Genomic DNA, 17,372 nt, shown 5'->3' on the forward strand with positions numbered 1-17,372 from the left:
GATTACTTCATGGATTCCAATTAGGTTATTTGAAAAGATTAATCCTATTTATAATATGCAGACTAAAATCCTCTAGTATCTTTTCTTCAAATATCGTGATGCTTCTAATATCCTAAGAAATTTGAACGGATGCTGGAAGTTATCTTTTTCCTTTTCTGAGAGTATGGAAGAATAAGATTTGGATACTTTATCATGCTCAAGATAAGATAGATTTTCTTTTCTTCTATGTTGTGACAAATATGGAAGAATACAAATTCATACATCTTTGATTTCAAGTATGATAATCCTCGAGTGTTTCTTGGAGGAGCTAATCAAAAGATTATGAAATATATAAAACCTAAAAGGATTAATCAAGAGATGCTCGAGCATTGCGCGTTAAATGGGAATCTCCCCCAAGTGGCTAGGCTGAGGCCACCATTGATGGATTTTATCAGTTGACTGATCACTGCAGAAACTGATTTTATTATTTAATGGTTATGTTATTCATGCAAGGCCCATGTATTGTCGATTAAGTAAATAAGAGGTGCTCCGGATGGCAACTATATATGATATTAAGCATCATTGTTTCTTTCATCATGGATCGTAATTCTAAGAAAGAATTTTTTACATACATTATTAGAAAAAGATAAGAAGCCTTTTAGATGATTACACTTGTAGTGCATAATATTTTCTCAGAATAATTTTTTGGATTACTAAATAGCCTAACAATCAAGGAAATGAATAGTACAAAAGGATGAAAAAAAAAAAACCTTTTGTCACCCTTACCTTTTTGAATTAGAATATTCTCGGTAAACACTGTTAATTGTGCTGCAGTAATTGTTTATTAAATCTCAATATTTAACTTTGCAAGTGTTTTTCTTCCATAAATGCCAAATTTCAGATAAGTAGTGACCAATATTAAAAGAGTTTTTTTTGCATAGATACCCTTCTAAATATAGGATTTTGCTTGAATACCCTTCTAAAATTGATATTTTCATGTATACCCTCATAAATTTGGCAGGGTAGAGAAAGGATAATAATGTTATTTTAAATTTTTATTTTATTTTTAATTAATATAAATATAATTTTTTTTAACATCGTTAGAACAATCGTTATATTAAAAATATTTGTAAAATAACAGAGTTTGACGAGGGTATATATGCAAATATCAATTTTGAAAGGATATTCACGTAAAATTATATATTTAGAAAGATATTTATACAAAAAAATTTAATTTAAAATAAAACGTGTACTCCAATGAACATCTAAAATTTCTCCAAATTTTTTATTATATATAAAAAACAATTTTTTAAAAAAAAATCTAATTAAATAAAAGGGCAAAAAAGAAAAAAGAGTGAGAAAGAAATAAACATTTCCTCCTTCCACTGTCAAAGCCAACAAAAATAATAAAGGAGACCTCAACCAATCTCGCCCATCATAAACCAGGCAGCAAATTGCAACAACCGAAAGGGAAAACTTCCCTGTTCCAGTAAATCCCAGCCTGCTCAACTACATCGCTGCCGTCGCCGCGGCGATCAGAAGGACAAGAGAGGAAAAAGAAAAAGAAGTCTCTGCCGCGGCCGCCGCCGCCGCCGGATGGCAAATCCCATCCCTCGCGATCGCCGCCGCCATTAGAAGAAGCAGAAGAGGAGGAGGAGGAGGAGAGAAGAAGGGGATGGGGGATTCGAGTTTGGAGCTCCAGGAATCGGGGTGGGAGGAGCTTCGCAAGGAGGCGAGAAAGATCGAGGGCGATATCGACGTCAAGCTCTCCTCCTATGCCAAGCTTGGCGCCCGATTCTCTCACTCTTCGGGTACTCTTTTTTTGTCTTCGCTCTCTCCTCTCCTTTCCTAAATTCTTTCAGATCTGATCTGAATTATCAAAATCCGCTGCCTCTTGGATGGATCTCGAACAAGATTGACGAAACAAAATCAAATCTACGAGGCATTGATTCCGTGATAGAATTTTGGTCTTGTTCTTTGGTAATCTATTGACCGAAGTCTTCAGGACTGGTAATGTGGGATTTGTCTTGAATTACGGGAAACAACTGAGCTAATCTATTTCATTTTAATTTTTATGATCTGCATGCTTATGGCCAAGTCTAATGTTGGTGTTATGGTTAAAGTTTTGGTAATATGACGGTTTGTTTCAATAGTTTTCCAATTATTTGCTTAAATGAGGATCTTGCACCATCTTAAGGAATATTAATATAAGTTTCCTTAGTTCTAGCCACAATTAACTCTGGTTTTAATTGCTATAGTTATTTAACACTTAATACTCGTGATGAAATATTTGTTATGTACCAAGCTCAATAAAATAGTTATTGATTCTAACCAGAACTAAGTTTTGCTACAATGAAATATTTGTTATTAGTTATTTAACAATGCACAACATGTTGGGGGCAAGAACTGTTGGTAATTATTGTCTTTCTGATCATTAGTAGAGCAAAAAAAAGAATGATGTAAGCTATTGTCGGTACTTGTTTTGTCGGTTTAGGTCTCTTAGCGTTGCTCCTTCTATTCTTCTGCTTATTGCAGCAGTGAAATCCTTGTATATATGTTATATATGCACTTCCAGCAATAAGGTTAGGCTCTTATATCAGGGAGTTCGAGGTATGGCTAGATGTCTCCCTTTGATGTCAGGTTCAGGCATGACTTTTATTTTATGTTAGGATAAAATCTACAATGAAACCATAAATTTTTCCTTAGTTCAAAGAGGTCTCCATTATTCAGCTTATAGCTAGAATCATCTACAGAGTCTTGTTTGCACGCTTGTCTTGAGCAGGGATTGAAAGTCTATCTCGCTCATCTTAGTAATGTTTTTTTCTCATAACTTTTTGAGAGAAGGGGAGAGAGACCTACTCGTGTTATAACAACTTAGGCCCATATTCTTGGGGATGCACCACCAAGGCAACCCTCCATTTGTAGCCTTTTTTCTCAAAATGGAGCCATATGTTTTGATGATGATTTTTCTAGTTTAAATTTCTTAAATTACGAGATGAGAAAGATTTTGTTTTAAGCAGTGTTTTAGTTTCACAAGAGAACTTTTTTTCAGTTTTTTTTTGTTGTATGATAAATACTATCTTAGCAAGGTGTAGATTGCTGAAGCTCACAAATATAAATTGCCAGAGATGTTCAATAAAGGTAATCTTCTTATTCAGAAACCATTTAATGTTTCAGGTTATGCAGACAGTAGTTCACCTGTTGCATCCAGCAGATCATGGAAGTCTATGGAAATTGAAATCCAGTCTTTACTAGAGAAGCTACTGGATATTAATGATGCACTGAGTCGATGTGCTGCATCAGCAGTACCTACCACTTCTGTAACCCAAAAGCTTGCAAGACACAGAGACATACTTCATGAATTCACACAGGTGAGAACTGTAATCACTTTTAACTTTCCTTCACTCCTTGTCATACCAGCTTCATCAGATTAACTTAAGCAAGTAACACTAAGTTAACTTTAGTCAGCAAGCCAAATCCTACCATTTTGGTATCATCCAAGAGGATCAGTGCATGACCTATTGAGGTTCGGGAATGTACTGCTAGCAGACCTCAGCCTAACAAAAATCTCCTATCAAATTTTGGCAAGTATTTGCTGCGTGTAAATATATATCTGCATGTGTATTTATGCATGTTTTGCCTACACACATGCACGCCCACACACACATATATCCATTCATATATACATAAACATAATCTAATTATTGAAACCTTTTGTTGAAGAGAAGTAAATGAAAGGTAAGAAAATATAGAGCCCAAGAACATATTGGTCACAAGGACAAGGTACATGTCTTGCTTGATATTTGTTAGCGCATATGTTATTCCATTTTTCATTTTGTTGTTAAATTTGTGTTCTCAATCAGTTATCTGTCCATTCGTTTATGCTTTGTCCAGCTGTCAAAAGTTTAGGCCTATCAGAATTTTCCTTTTCTACCATTACTCATAGTAGCAGCCTACTATATATAATTCTTTCCTGCAAAAGGACCTGCCTAAAATGGCCATTGTTATTTCATTTTAATAGATTTCAGTGCATTGGCCTAGTATTTACATCATATATATCTTGTTATGTTTGCTGGATACTCATATTGGTACCAGCTGTAGAAATTAAATATTTCAATTATCAGGAAGATGTACCATCACCGTGCTTTTGTAGATAATGTAATGTCAATTGATAAGGAAAGAACAATATCAGATGCTAAATTGGATATTCCAAGAAAGCCTTAGAGGATAAGGGCTTAAAAATCATTAAAATAGAATATGCAAAATACAATTTTTAGCAAAAATAGAAATGAAGATTAGGTTCTGATAAGATGGATGAGCAAGAGATATCATGTATTGTTTGACCTTGTTATCTGTGATCTGTTATACAAAATAATGGCTGAAGATACACATAATAGAGTCAAATCTGGTTGGATGATATTATTTGATTATTGCTTGCTGTGTGATTAGTGAATATGTTGTCAACTTAAAGGAAAATCTTATAGAACAACAGTCAGGTTTGCTGTGTTGCATGGCTCATGATGTTGCGTAATAAATAGGGTCCAAGAAAACAAGTTTAATGCAAAAAATGAGAAATTTGAGGTGAATGTGTGGTAAAAGTAGAAAGATAGTGTGAGAAATAAATATATTAGAGGTGTTGTATGAATTACATAAATTCAAATTTTGTAATAGAGAGTCAACTAAGATAACATAGGAATGTATAAAGATTGGAAGACGCGTAAGGAGGGGTAACATAATTTGTTGAAGGATGCAGGAAGAGGAGGGGAAGACCTAATGTGACAGCTAGAAGTTGTAAGAATATTATTGTTAGCTCTAAATAAGAATCTCGGTGAATGTGAATTGATAAAGCCAACCCCATATATTTTGGATAAGGCTGAATTGCTTTGGTTACTGTTACATGACACATATCATCAGTTATACCCCGAAAAAAAAGTACATAGTTATCACGTAAAAGAATCCTGACTACCAATAGAAGATCAAGTCCAACAATGTCTTCTAACCATATTCTAGTGTTTCATTAATATGTCATATGTTTTGGAAACATGTGTTGGTAACTTAGAGGTTTCTTTGAGGACTTGTTCTTGTCATAATCAATTTCATTTACAAAACTCAAAGAATGTTGCAAGAACCAAAACCCCAATACCCAATATAATGTTGATAATTTTCAGCACTGTCACATGCCTTAGTCACCTAGGTAGTGGAATCAAGGTAACATATCACTTAATCTGTCGTTTCTCTTGAAATAGTGCTATACACATCAAGCATAACTCTTGTTATCATGTTCATATAAATTTCTAAACTAGCATTTAGATATTGTACTGGATAATATGTTCTTCTATTCATATCAAAACAATTTTATTTTGGTAGAAGGCCCAAAAGGCAATTCTATTTCTGGTTTCAAGAAGTCTTCCATCATTATCCTCAGAAGACATCTTATCTATCTGACACATTTTGAGCAATATGTGGCCTAATTCTTTCCTACAATCCTTCAGATCTAATTCAATTTGCTACACCTTTGGCCTCTCTATATCCTCAATTTTATTAACCATCTTTAAAGAACTGATGATCTACTCTCCAAGAATCCTCTGTTTGTCCCTTCAAATAACTTTACCACTCTGTTAGATTTTATAAATTCCTGGACTTCCTGGTGCTTCTATCCCAGGTTCGAGTGCTCTAGTTTCTACTTCCATCTCTATTTTCAGGCTTTTTTTTAACATAGCATAAATCTGTTGACAGACCAATGTAGAAACGTTGAACCAAAAATATTTCAGGGTTGGGGCTTCTAGGACTACCTGCCAATTTAAAACGGCAAGGAGAATCTATGTGATAATGCTGAGGGACAAATGAGCAGAGAACAGGGAGGAAATGCTGGTGAAATGGGGATTTTAGTTTTGTAAAATTTGCCCTTGGGGCAAAAATAATTAATTTTCATGGAAAACTTTATTAGAAAATATTTGCTAAAAGTAATTAATCAGAGTTTTGGAAAGAAACATTTGCTTTCATGTAATCTCTATTCATGTTTTGGACTTTTTAATTCTCACTTAAAATCCATGTCTTGTCCATGGTTGTTAGTAGCATATGTTGAGTTTCTGGAGTCGCATTTTAACATTTAGATGTGTATGTACAGGCATTTAGATTGAATGGAGAAACTTTATTTGAGGGTAAATGCTTAATGATTTAGTTTGTTGGGACTGATATTCTGGTGTTTTTAATGTGTTGGACTTCCACTAAGGATTATAATTTGGTTTGGAGCGGGAGAACAACAAACGATTGAGAAAGTTACAAATATCCTCTTCTGCTACTAGAGATTTCAATTTTACATATTGGGTGTTTGAGAAAAATTTTAAGAGAAGATGCACTTTCTTGGAAAGCTATGATCATTTCTTTTGCATAAGCAAGTTCGTGTGTTGAGGCATTGGAATTGTTTCAATGGACAATATCGAGAATAACAAGCTCAGGTGTTTGTCTGTGGTAGGCACAGGCTTCCTCCTTAAGAGAAAAGCATGGACCTAGAGTATGGACAGAGAAGCATCTATAGTAGAAATAAATAATTGGCTATTAATCAAAGATTATCTATGGAAGTTTATTCATTGTGTCCTAGTATAGTGACAACCATGTGATAAGTTATATGTTTCGATGTCACTGTGTGAGTTTTCACTGGTAACCATAACCTCCTCCCAATCCCATATTCACACTTCTCTACCCTCCCTCCCACTTGTCCACTTAACAATGCTTTTTTTCTTTTTTTGGTATAAATGTTTATCAAATTTACTTTCTATAAAAATCATGTACACATCACACTTTTAATTACCTATTTCTTTGTTTCTTTATAATTCTTTATACATAATATGTATGTATGAATGTATCTGGAGAGGGGTCAAAGATGATCTGATTCTAAGAGGAGTGCTGATTGGAACCAAGGAGGAGTTTTTTTTTTGTGTGTGTGTTGAGCCCCAATCCTCTGCAGTGTGGAGTTTGGAAGGACAGAGTAGAGGGGAGGGCAAATAGAAGGGGGAATAAGTGTTTTGAGAGAAAGAGAATGGTGATAATATCTGCCCCTTCACTCCCCATGCAAACTAGTATTTCAGTCAAACTTGGAGGAAGAACAACAGGAGAGGGATCCTGTAAAGTACTGGATTCTGGAGAGGGGACCAAAGATGATCTGATTCTAAGAGGAGTGCCAATTAGAACCAAGGAGGAGATTTGTTTTTCCTTTTTTGTGTGTGTGTTGAGCCCCAATCCTCCAGCGTGGAGTTTGGAAGGAGAGAGTGGAGGAGGAGAGGGAAAATAGAAAAGGGACTGACTATTCGAGAGAAAGAGAATGGTGATAGTATCAGCCCCTTCACTCCCCCCTCCATCCCAAATTCAGAGCAGTCCAAAATGAATGAAATGAGAACTTCACTTCCTACACTTTGGCGTGCCCTTAATAACCTAATTGGACAGTTCCAATTGAACTGCAATTATGGGCATCCACTTACGAGCAAGCAAAACATTCATACGTTATTAGCTTAGAGATTTGGACACTATATTTCATTTTACCTTATTGTGTTGCTATCCAATTCTATACCATCTTAGAATCAAACTCAATGAATTGCAGCAGTAAATTAGTAAACCAAGCTGTTTAAGGGCTCTCCTGTATTTTTTTAGTTCAAGAATCTGAATGAGACCGCCATCCTATTTTATAAAAGCTAATAGTATCTTTCCAACATCTTCTCTTATCTGGCTTACAATTCAATATATTATTCCAATCAAGCATTGGGGTGGTCACTTCCACTTCTGGTACCATTTAGTAGTTTAACATCATAGCCACCTACTAAGTTAGACAAGCTTTTCTCTTGCCATCAATTATATAGTTGATCATCTGCATATGTAAAATCATGCGGTCTGCATCTCACTTGGGTAGAGAGAATGGCAGGTGCTTGGTTGTAAGCGGGATTTTCCATGCATCCTTCACACTAGACTTTTTCAGCTGCATACCCTAATCGTAATTTTTTAAGCCTTGTGCTGAGATATCCATATTTTGCGACTTTATTTTCAGAAAGCCTCTAATTCTTTTTCTAAACAAGTAGGACATGCCAGATATTTCTGTAATTTCCAATTCCAATAGTTTGGACTTTGGACAGAATTTACTGGTTGTTATTGTCTATTTTACACGGGCTCTTGATGCATTTCAAGTAACCATTTTGGCAATACGTGGTTGTCAGTCAGTTTGCTTGGTACACCTCTGCTGATCTTCAGGTCAAATTTAGATATTAAATTGTGTCTTGACGGGAAACAATGGCATGTTCCCGCTTATGGTTGTCACTGTATTTAATGGAACTTTTTGTTAGGCAGGAAACAATGACATGCTCCTGCCTATAGTTGTCATTGTATTTAATGGAACTTTTTATTAGGAAACATATGTACTCTCTCTCTCTCTCTCTCGTGCTCGCGTTGCACACACTTCTCATTGGACAAGGAATGTCCTTTCAAAATTTCCTTTAGTATATTACATGGACAGTTTCATATTGCAATGTTTTACTTACATAAACATGTTGGGGAGGTTTTCTTCTGATATTAGTAGCAAATCACAAACTTAGATTTCTACTATCTTTTTGGCTCCTTTACAGTGACGAATTATTCTTAATAAATGTAGGAAATGCATTCTCTTTTTTTTGTTTGAAATGAAAAATATGTGTGTTTAAACCTGTGTTTGTTGCAGTGTGTCATTATTGTCATATAATCAACTTGCTGAAAGTAAAACTCTAATGCAATTCAATTTCTATACTTGTACATCAACAACAAAATTTAGTTACAAGTAAACTAAATAGGTGACAACAGAAATGTCTATTATATGGTTTTTAGATTTTTTGTGTTGTTTTGATCGTTATCCAGAGGAATATACAATGCTTAAATTGCAACTTAATGTAATTTCTTCTATGTTGAAATCATCTGCTTAGGAATTTAAAAGAACAAGGGGAAACTTGAACTCCATGATGGAGCATGCTGAGCTTCTGAACTCTGTTAAAAATGATATCAGTGAATCAAAGGTGAGCAGAAATTGTGATTTCGGCTATTTATTATATAGTTAGCTCTTATTTGATATTTGATTTAATTCTAGTGACTTCAAACAGGCATCTGGGAGCATGTCACCCAGGATAAATTTGTTAAGGGAGAGAGCTTCAATTCATGGAAGCATAAATCAAGTAAGAGTCTTTAAAAATGAAATAGATAGTACTTGTACGCTTTCCTTAATGAACAGCCTTTTCTTTTGCTAGTATAGCATATAAGTTGCATATTTGTTATAAAATAGATTTGTAAAGCTATTAATTCCATTCCTTTTTTGGCACTTTTTTTATTTTTTTTGAGGTTTGAATACTTGTGGTTTAAATATGTTTCCATCAAGTATGTTGTGTCAGCTGTTTTCTTGTTATAATTGAAGCCTGCAGTGTCATATAAATCGGATGATCAATTTTTAGATCAACCTGACCTGAATCCAACCCATTTATAGGCCTGGATAAATTATCTGTCCTTATTTAAAGCGAGTATGTTATCAAGTAACTTGCGTGGATAAAGTTCTAGCACCTCTGGTCCAGCACTTACATTCAGATATAAGGATTTCTCCAACTAAGGACAAGCTTTGATGTGGTTTCCACTATTTTTGTGTGGGATATTAGCCTTTCTATCGGTTTGACCTTTTTTTGTTGGGGGGGGGGGGGGGGGGGGGGGGTGTTGGGGGGTTCACCTATGTGTACAACTGTGTGCTTCTCCTTAAGGATGAGGAATGGCTGAGCTATAGATGGACTTGGAGTTTGATGGCCAAGCAGAACTGGTTCTGAGCTCCAGGTGTGAAGCCAATTGGAGGCCTAATTCAATACTTTCTCTGATGGAAGAGACCGCAAACATCTACCTTCAGGATACTGATGTGTGTAGGTACATAAGTCAATGTTTATGCTTCTGATCAGCATTTTCTAAAGTAAGAGTGGCTTGTATAAACGTGTAATTCCCTGATGCTCTGTCACTGGGCTCATGAGCATGAAATGCCCAAGTACTTGGCTCATGGCTCCAAGGTGTTGCATTGGGGCTAGTTTCTTGTGTGCCTTTTTGGACATAATCTTAAATTTTGCATTTGATAAAATCCAGCTAGTTTGAGGGAAAACTTTTTCCTAAAGATAGATTTTCTTGTATGAAATCTGCATTTGTTGCTTGGTGGGGATTTCATTTGATTACTTAAAAAAAAAAAATTAAGGTGCTAGTTTGCTTGATGATAGTCTCTCAGTGGTCTCCAGAAACTTCGGTCTGATTCCCACCATGACCGGCATTTATTTGGACAAGTAAAATTCACAGAATTGAGGAATGTTAGAGAAATTTAGTAAATAATTGTGATAATAAAGAAAATTTATTCTGTTATTGTGTTTTAGATCTTTATTTGTTGCAATAATATGCGCTGATGGTTTTGCATATATGTATGACCTCAGCCATTCTTGTTCTTAATATTTGCATTCATACCATTCATTGCACCTTTCAACAGCAACTTTGTAGTGGATTGAAAATGTTACATTGGTTTTCTTTGTATGGACGAGCAAAGCTAATCTTCTCAGATGATGGACTTTCTCCCTAGACCAACCTCTCCTGTTAGTAAGGCTGCTTCATGTATTCTAACTAATTACTTCTACCAGATTGATGAGGTTATTGGTCAAGCACAGGCCACAAGATCAGTTCTAGGCACACAGAGGGCTTTGTTTGGTGATGTTCAGGGAAAGGTCAAGCAGCTGGGTGACAAATTTCCTATAATTCGAGGCCTTCTTGGTATTCAGGCATCCTGTTCTAAAATACTCTTTTCTTTTGGTGCTAATTATAATGGTCCTTACTGCTGCTTCTCTACTTGCAGGTGCCATCAGAAGGAAGCGCTCAAAGGACACACTTATTCTCTCTGCAGTCATAGCAGCTTGCACTCTGTTCCTAATTATTTATTGGCTTTCAAAATGATGAATGTTCTGAAAGGCAACAGGGTGATGGAGATGCTGCACCAAGTCTCACGGTATTCCAATGCGCATGAAATAAAAGAATCGGCAGTCAGATAACTGTTTTATGTCAATCAAGTCAGCAGATATTGGATTGCATGACATGGAGAGTATTAGTTCCATGGAATTATGTCAGAAAAGGGGGTGACAATTTTTAGCTTTTGCTGTTTTTCCATATTTGTTTCTCACTTTTATGTACAGTTTTTGATGGATCTTTGCATCATGAAGATCTTAATTTACTTCGCATTGCAAAAGCCAGTGCTTTGATCATGAAACCACAAAGTTCTGCAAAATTGGAGGTGGAATGCTTGAGAAGAGGGTAGGACATTCGCAATATAGACGCAGGTTCCTGACCTCAATCCTGTAATGTCTTTGGAATAAGTGAAGAATATAAATAGCATGGAGACCAAAGGAGCTTATAAATTATGTCCTTCTTTTATTCTTGTGCTGTTTAAGGATCTGGGATGGCACAATGTAACTGTTCTTTACATGGGCTGGAAACAGATTTGATTTAGCGGACGTATCCATCAGCACAGGGTGAAAGTTCCATCTGGATTTGTTCCCATATTCTAATCTATTTGGATAAGCTGACACCATATTTCTTGATGAGAGATGAAATATAGAGCTTGCTACTGTTAGGACTGCAACTCAATTCAGAAAACCCAAAACCCTGTCAAATCTAGATGGTTGCAATCTAGAACTATATGGCTGGTTTTTGCGCAAAAAGAGTCGGGTTGAGTTGGGATGATACATCCAGTTTGAACGCGGTCCTAAATTTCCAAGTCAATCCAACCCCCGTATCTGCCGTTATTTTTGTAGGCTTTTGGCAGAACCAACCCGATCCAACCAAGTTGTGTTCGGATTGAAACCTGTAAGATCTTTTAAGTTGGTCTGGGTGGGATTTGTGCGGTTGGTTACCTTGGCAGGTTGGGTCTGGTTCTGGCTGTCTCTTTTTTTTTTTTTTTTTTTTTTTTTTTGCTAAACCTGGCTGTCTCTTTTCCTGACTGGATTTGGCTAGGGTTTGCTCTTAACCCAACCCAATGAGAATTGTGTATAAAATCTGTCAAGTTGGGTCTAGATAGACCTGTAACCTGACCAAACCCACCCAGTTGCAACCCCCGCAGCTCAGGCTCCGTAAAGTACAGTGTGCACTCTGGCTCGAGCACGGTTGACGAAGTCATAGTAAAAATATAATGTTGCTGCTAATATAATTCATGTGCTCCATGCAGCAACCATGATAGCATATAAACAGCAAGATCACTGTCACGTATAGCATTGCATCATGTAACTATTATGTAACTTGGAAAGGCACAAGAAAGATTTAACATGCAAGCCATATAAACCAAGCTGGAGCCAGAAACAAATATAATTCAAGCACCAAGGCTAGATTTTTTGTTGGGTTGATCTCCGTTTCATGCCACGTCCAAATAAGCCCCACAACTTTTGAACCTAGGTCCTTCGGTATCTAATTCACTACAGATGTATTTGGTTCGCAATTGAAATCGGAATGGATCGGAATGAAAATCGGAATAGTCATATTCTCTAACGTATGTTAGTTCGTGATTGAAATCGGAATCTAAATAAAATTTAAATACTATGGGAGAGTCCGAATTAAATTTTAGGAGACTGGAATATTCTCATTCCTCTCTAAAAGTGAAATAGGACTCCCTTAACCAAACAGCTAGAATGGGAGTCACTTGTTCCTATTTCCATCCCAGAGCCCAACACCCTCCAACTAAGCATGCCCAAAATTGCTAGATTTAACGGGTCCAACAACCAAGTGTCTGGTTCTCAGAGCCTCACAACACTTTGACATTTCTTTTTTCCTGAATTAAAGTGCTGTTTGAGAAGCTGATTAATCCCATATAAGACAGCTAAAATGCTAAATGATAGTTTCAAATAGATGGTCACAAAATAGACAAGTTTTCCAGCTTTTAAATTGCACCAAAACGTAATGCTTATGGCATAGATTGCAGCCTTCAATGTGCACCCAAGCAGTACAGCAGATAGCTACTGTCGTTACGTGTTCAGAAACATCAACCCCATGTCGCTGTCACCTTCCAATAAACTTCTATTTGACTTCAGAAAATGAAAAGCATTAAGGAACCAAGTAGATAACACACTCATAGCAATTGCAACGATTCAAACAAAGGACGACAAACGGAAGATCAAGCAGATAAAACTCTTCTGGCCTTGTAACAGATAAAACTTAGCAAATGGCAAAGAGTAAAAGAATTGAGCAAGCACCCCCTTATGCCCCTGTAGTGGCTGGAAATAATTGAGTTTCACCCCTCGACAAGAAAAACTTTTGCACGCTTTCAGATAAGTTGGATTTCATAAATGATCAGTACACAATTTTTAGATTGAATGAATGGTCAAAGCTGAAGAGTATGAAGACAACAAAATGAGATGCATCCCGAAAGCATGTCACGAACACTAGAAAATTCATATTGACAAGAAAATATCTGCACACCTAAAATCCTACACTCAAGGCTTTAAATCATGTCCTGTTCCTCAAAGGGGAGAAAAGAGCACCTGAACAATCATAATGTTTTCTACTGAAATAATCATGCAAAAATGGCAATTGAAGCCAGGAGTAGCATCAAGGTGAGCAGCTTGCTTCCAACACCTAGAATTGAAGAAGATGAAGCTTCACTTGAGCCATGAGGTTTCTGAGGCCTGAAATTATTAAAATTGAAACAAATATCAATTGTAAAGAAGAGAGAGAGAAAAAAGGGCTTAGTTTGGCCAAAAGAAAACGTAACAAAGCTTTCAGTAACATACTTCTGCAAATTTTCAAGGACACCACAATAGAGAGCATTATCAGGTTTAGGCGACTCAGTCTTGTCATTACTTTCAGGGTTGACAACCTTTATGTACACTTCCTGCCCAAGGTACCACGTATCAAGATTTTCGGCACGCACATTCCAAAAGCCCACATTATCCAGTGAGACCAAGACAGCAGTCCATGCTCCTGGGAAAACCTGAAATCAAAGTGCATAGAAATGTAACTAGGTAAATAACGTGGCTTGGCTAGAATCTGACATCAAGTGTCAACTCAGCATGGTCTTCTATCCAGGTATTGGGAGAAGAAACGAGCAAAAGCTAACATGGACATGCAAAGGAGAACATTTTAGACAATCAAATAAGAATATTCATAAATAAGACAAGACAAATGCATCACTTTGTGTTCTTTTTGAGGGTCCACTAACAATCATTTGTTTTTAATCAATAAATGGCAGGATTTTTTCACTTTAGGTCTAATCACAACATATCATGCAGCCAGAGCAACATCATCCATTTGTACAAAAGATTGGAAGCTAAATTTTCAAATGTCACAGTTGAAGCAGTTCTAGTTCTGGGGGGAAAAGATATGACAATTATTTTGGACAAGGTTGTTTTGATTTGCAGCATATAGCTACATAATATTGCCCAAATGTTTGACAGTATACTCAACAGAACACTGCAATGCAGATTTCTCAAGGCCATTTCAATCTGGATCATGGATTGTAAGATCCAGACAATAAAGCTTTAACACATTGCGTATGACTAAAAGAATTTATAAATATAAAAGGAAAGGTGGAAATGTAAACTTCACAATAGTTGACCAGAATTTAAGGTCCACAGGAATTTAGATAAGAGAAAGTTATCTTCCTTGGTGATTTTATTTCCACCTGCTGCTCTCCTCTCTCTCTCTCTCTCTCTCTCTCTCTCTCTCTATCTCTCTATCTCTCACGCATGTGCGCATATGCAATTGTAATATTATTTTGTATGCATATAGGTTGACACACACACATACATGAATATGTAACTTAGTGATTTCTAATACAAGTCTGGCATCATTTTAAGATTTTGCAAACTAGTACCATGATTTCAGTATACTGTTTTAGAGGAGCCAAATTGAACTGCACTGCTTTCTACAGTACGTTAGAAACTGAATATTCTGTAAAAAAGCACATGGATAGAAGTTGCGCATAGGTACAGAATTCAAGAAACAAATAAAAACAAGATAAATATGGTTTTAGTGGTCAAGAATACAACTGGTGGACATGGTTTTAATAATCAAGAATACAGCTGGTGCACATGGTTTTAATAATCAAAAATATAACTGGAAAAGGTTAAAGAATCACAGAGGAAAAGAGAGAATGACTTCAGAATAGCAATGGAATAACGCTTGGATTGGAAAGGAAAAAAGAAGCTAGAAAGTGACTGAAGTGGCATGCATTAGATGAAAAGTGATGAAGCACAATGTTTGTTAAGATATTAGATGTAAACTAATCAAATGGTAAGCAGTACATAAAAGAAAATATCTTGAAGAAAGATGTTTGTTGGACTGTAAATGAAGCTTATCCAAAACGCTTTACATTGAAAAATAGAACTTCTTTTGGCTGTTGGATACAGTTATCACCATGCTAATTCAATGGCTGCTTAAAAAATAATCTAAAATTTTCTACTTATGTTACATTAGAGCATTAAAAAAAGGAAAAAGAGAAAAGAAAATGGCATCATTCACAAGTCAGATTGTGACAGTAATTTTTCATGAGTATTTGTGCCTATGATGTGAATAGAGGAAAATCAGAATTAAAAGTAAGGGAAAAAACGAAAAAACTATTCAAACATATCCACTGATTAAGGATGAAACAGATAAGACATTTAATTTCGGCAGTGCAAAATAATTATCAAGAATACCAAACTCAAATACTTTATCTTTAGATAAAAAAACATGAAGGACTGGCATATAGGCAGACCTGTGTGGTACAGCGAGAGACACCATCCCACTTATTATACTGACTTCTGCTATCCTCAGTCCACTCCCCATAAGCCATTCTGTAATTAACAAGGAAAAAAACATCTAGTTAAAATCCAAAAGAAGCATGAAGCTTATAATGCAAATGAGAGATGTTGTCCATACCCAGCTACAAAAAATGCATATCCGTCCATATGGTAGGTCTGAACTATAGTATCATTGTTCTGAAATATAATTTCCATGAAGCCCCTGTATGTACCATTGATTACAGATGCTCCAATTCGAGGTGGCCCATCAAGTGGCCTAGTAGGGAAATCAAGTGTATAAATTCCCTTCTTATCATAATCATCAGCAAGCCTCAATGGTGTGGCAGGGGGAGAATACGAGATTCCGTTGAGCGTAGCTCGACGTTTTCCATTAATGACCACAGGTGGCTTGTTTTTTAACACATACACCTGGGTCACATTGATTGAACCATATCTAAAAGATCCCTGAGGGTTGGGGCGTGCAGCACCAGAAGTAACATTTGTCCTGATAAATTAGAACATAACACTTTTAATTAAAAATATGATGGATCCTATGTACCAAAGAAAAGGAGGTTATAGACAATACAAGTCCTCAGATAGTACATAATCCTATTGTTTGTTACAGATATATAATATCAAACTCTTTTATTTACTTTATAAAACATGCTGCAGCTGGTGAGCAAAAAGGCATCAGTGCTGGAAAGATCTTTTCTATATTTGGAGAAAAAACCAGCAAAAACAAGTTATTTTACAAATTTCTTATTTAAGCCAAGCCAAAACATAATACTTCTTAGAAATAAACAAGCTCAGAACATAAATCCAGAAAAGCCAAATCCATAACATATAAAAAAATAGGAAAGTACATGTATTTCACAAAGGCAAGGAACAACTTTTCTCCATATGGATAGGATACCCATGAATTGTGCACAAACCTGATAGACTGTGCCTGATTCATTGACCAGGTTTTATCGTAGAAATCATTAGGACCATCTGGAAGAGGGCCAGATGCTTTGCCTTTGGAATTTGAATAGTGCAAAATGGCAACACCCGTAACTCTGGTCCAAAGTGACTCATTTACAAATCTAGGACTTGCCACGATGTAGTAGTCGCTGCTTGCATTCTGATCCATCGTAACCAGGAATGAGTATGATTGTCCCACATGGATATCTAAGTTGGTATAATTCTGTTGCATCGTGTAAGTTCCTTCTGTCTCTACAAGAAGCAAGTTGTGATTTTGGATTCTTAAGTTCAAGCTCGTAGAGATGCCGACATTGTGGACACGGAAACGATACGTTTTGCCTGTTCCAGGGAAGCAAATTTGTTAGGTATCATAGCGCTAATGCTATGCACAGAGATCTGCCAATATCAACAATATAGAATATCAACAATATAGAACATTTTTAGCAAATATCTAACGATGATTTCTTGGAAAAGGAATTAGTAATATAAGACACCAACTATGATGTTGCATATGTTAATCTCATTCCAGAAGCTGCATTGACAAGGCAAACCCATTTGAAAAAGAAAAAAGAAACAGCAGCAATAAAATTCAGAAAAATATTAAGCCCTGCTTGTGCTTGATGTTCCAGGACATATATGAGAGAAGGGGTTTGACCA

The 17,372-nt window shown here is 36.1% G+C and overlaps 2 protein-coding genes across 2 annotated transcripts in view; one reads left to right on the top strand and one right to left on the bottom strand.

The window, feature by feature from the left end:
• The first annotated feature begins 1,372 nt into the window (after positions 1 to 1,372).
• On the top strand, positions 1,373 to 11,236 carry LOC103720868 (Golgi SNAP receptor complex member 1-2-like). Its single transcript, XM_008810811.6, has 6 exons — positions 1,373 to 1,790; positions 3,157 to 3,350; positions 8,919 to 9,008; positions 9,093 to 9,164; positions 10,638 to 10,767; positions 10,850 to 11,236. Exons 1-6 carry the CDS (start codon positions 1,655 to 1,657, stop codon positions 10,945 to 10,947), a joined length of 720 nt encoding a protein of 239 aa, XP_008809033.1. The 5' UTR covers positions 1,373 to 1,654; the 3' UTR covers positions 10,948 to 11,236.
• A 2,052-nt stretch (positions 11,237 to 13,288) lies between these two features.
• LOC103720869 (monocopper oxidase-like protein SKU5) overlaps positions 13,289 to 17,372 on the bottom strand; it is a 6,256-nt gene continuing 2,172 nt past the window's right edge. The window contains exons 5-9 of the mRNA XM_008810812.5: positions 16,688 to 17,054; positions 15,895 to 16,260; positions 15,731 to 15,809; positions 13,767 to 13,966; positions 13,289 to 13,661 (exon numbers count right to left, since the gene is read on the bottom strand). Coding sequence (XP_008809034.4) covers positions 13,550 to 13,661; positions 13,767 to 13,966; positions 15,731 to 15,809; positions 15,895 to 16,260; positions 16,688 to 17,054 — 1,124 coding nt within the window. The 3' untranslated portion in view covers positions 13,289 to 13,549. The remainder of the gene's footprint in view (positions 13,662 to 13,766; positions 13,967 to 15,730; positions 15,810 to 15,894; positions 16,261 to 16,687; positions 17,055 to 17,372) is intronic.

The sequence above is a fragment of the Phoenix dactylifera genome, chromosome 16, assembly GCF_051530095.1.
Source record: "Phoenix dactylifera cultivar Ajwa chromosome 16, Ajwa_hap1_PhDact_Kaust_v1.1, whole genome shotgun sequence".
Taxonomy (NCBI): Eukaryota; Viridiplantae; Streptophyta; class Magnoliopsida; order Arecales; family Arecaceae; genus Phoenix; species Phoenix dactylifera.

Excerpts from the sequence above, each read along its gene's own strand:
- LOC103720868 (XM_008810811.6), top strand. The coding sequence starts at position 1,655 with ATGGGGGATTCGAGTTTGGAGCTCCAGGAATCGGGGTGGGAGGAGCTT. Across the intron at positions 1,791-3,156 it reads CCGATTCTCTCACTCTTCGG|GTTATGCAGACAGTAGTTCA; the intron begins GTACTCTTTTTT and ends TTAATGTTTCAG. Across the intron at positions 10,768-10,849 it reads TATAATTCGAGGCCTTCTTG|GTGCCATCAGAAGGAAGCGC; the intron begins GTATTCAGGCAT and ends CTCTACTTGCAG.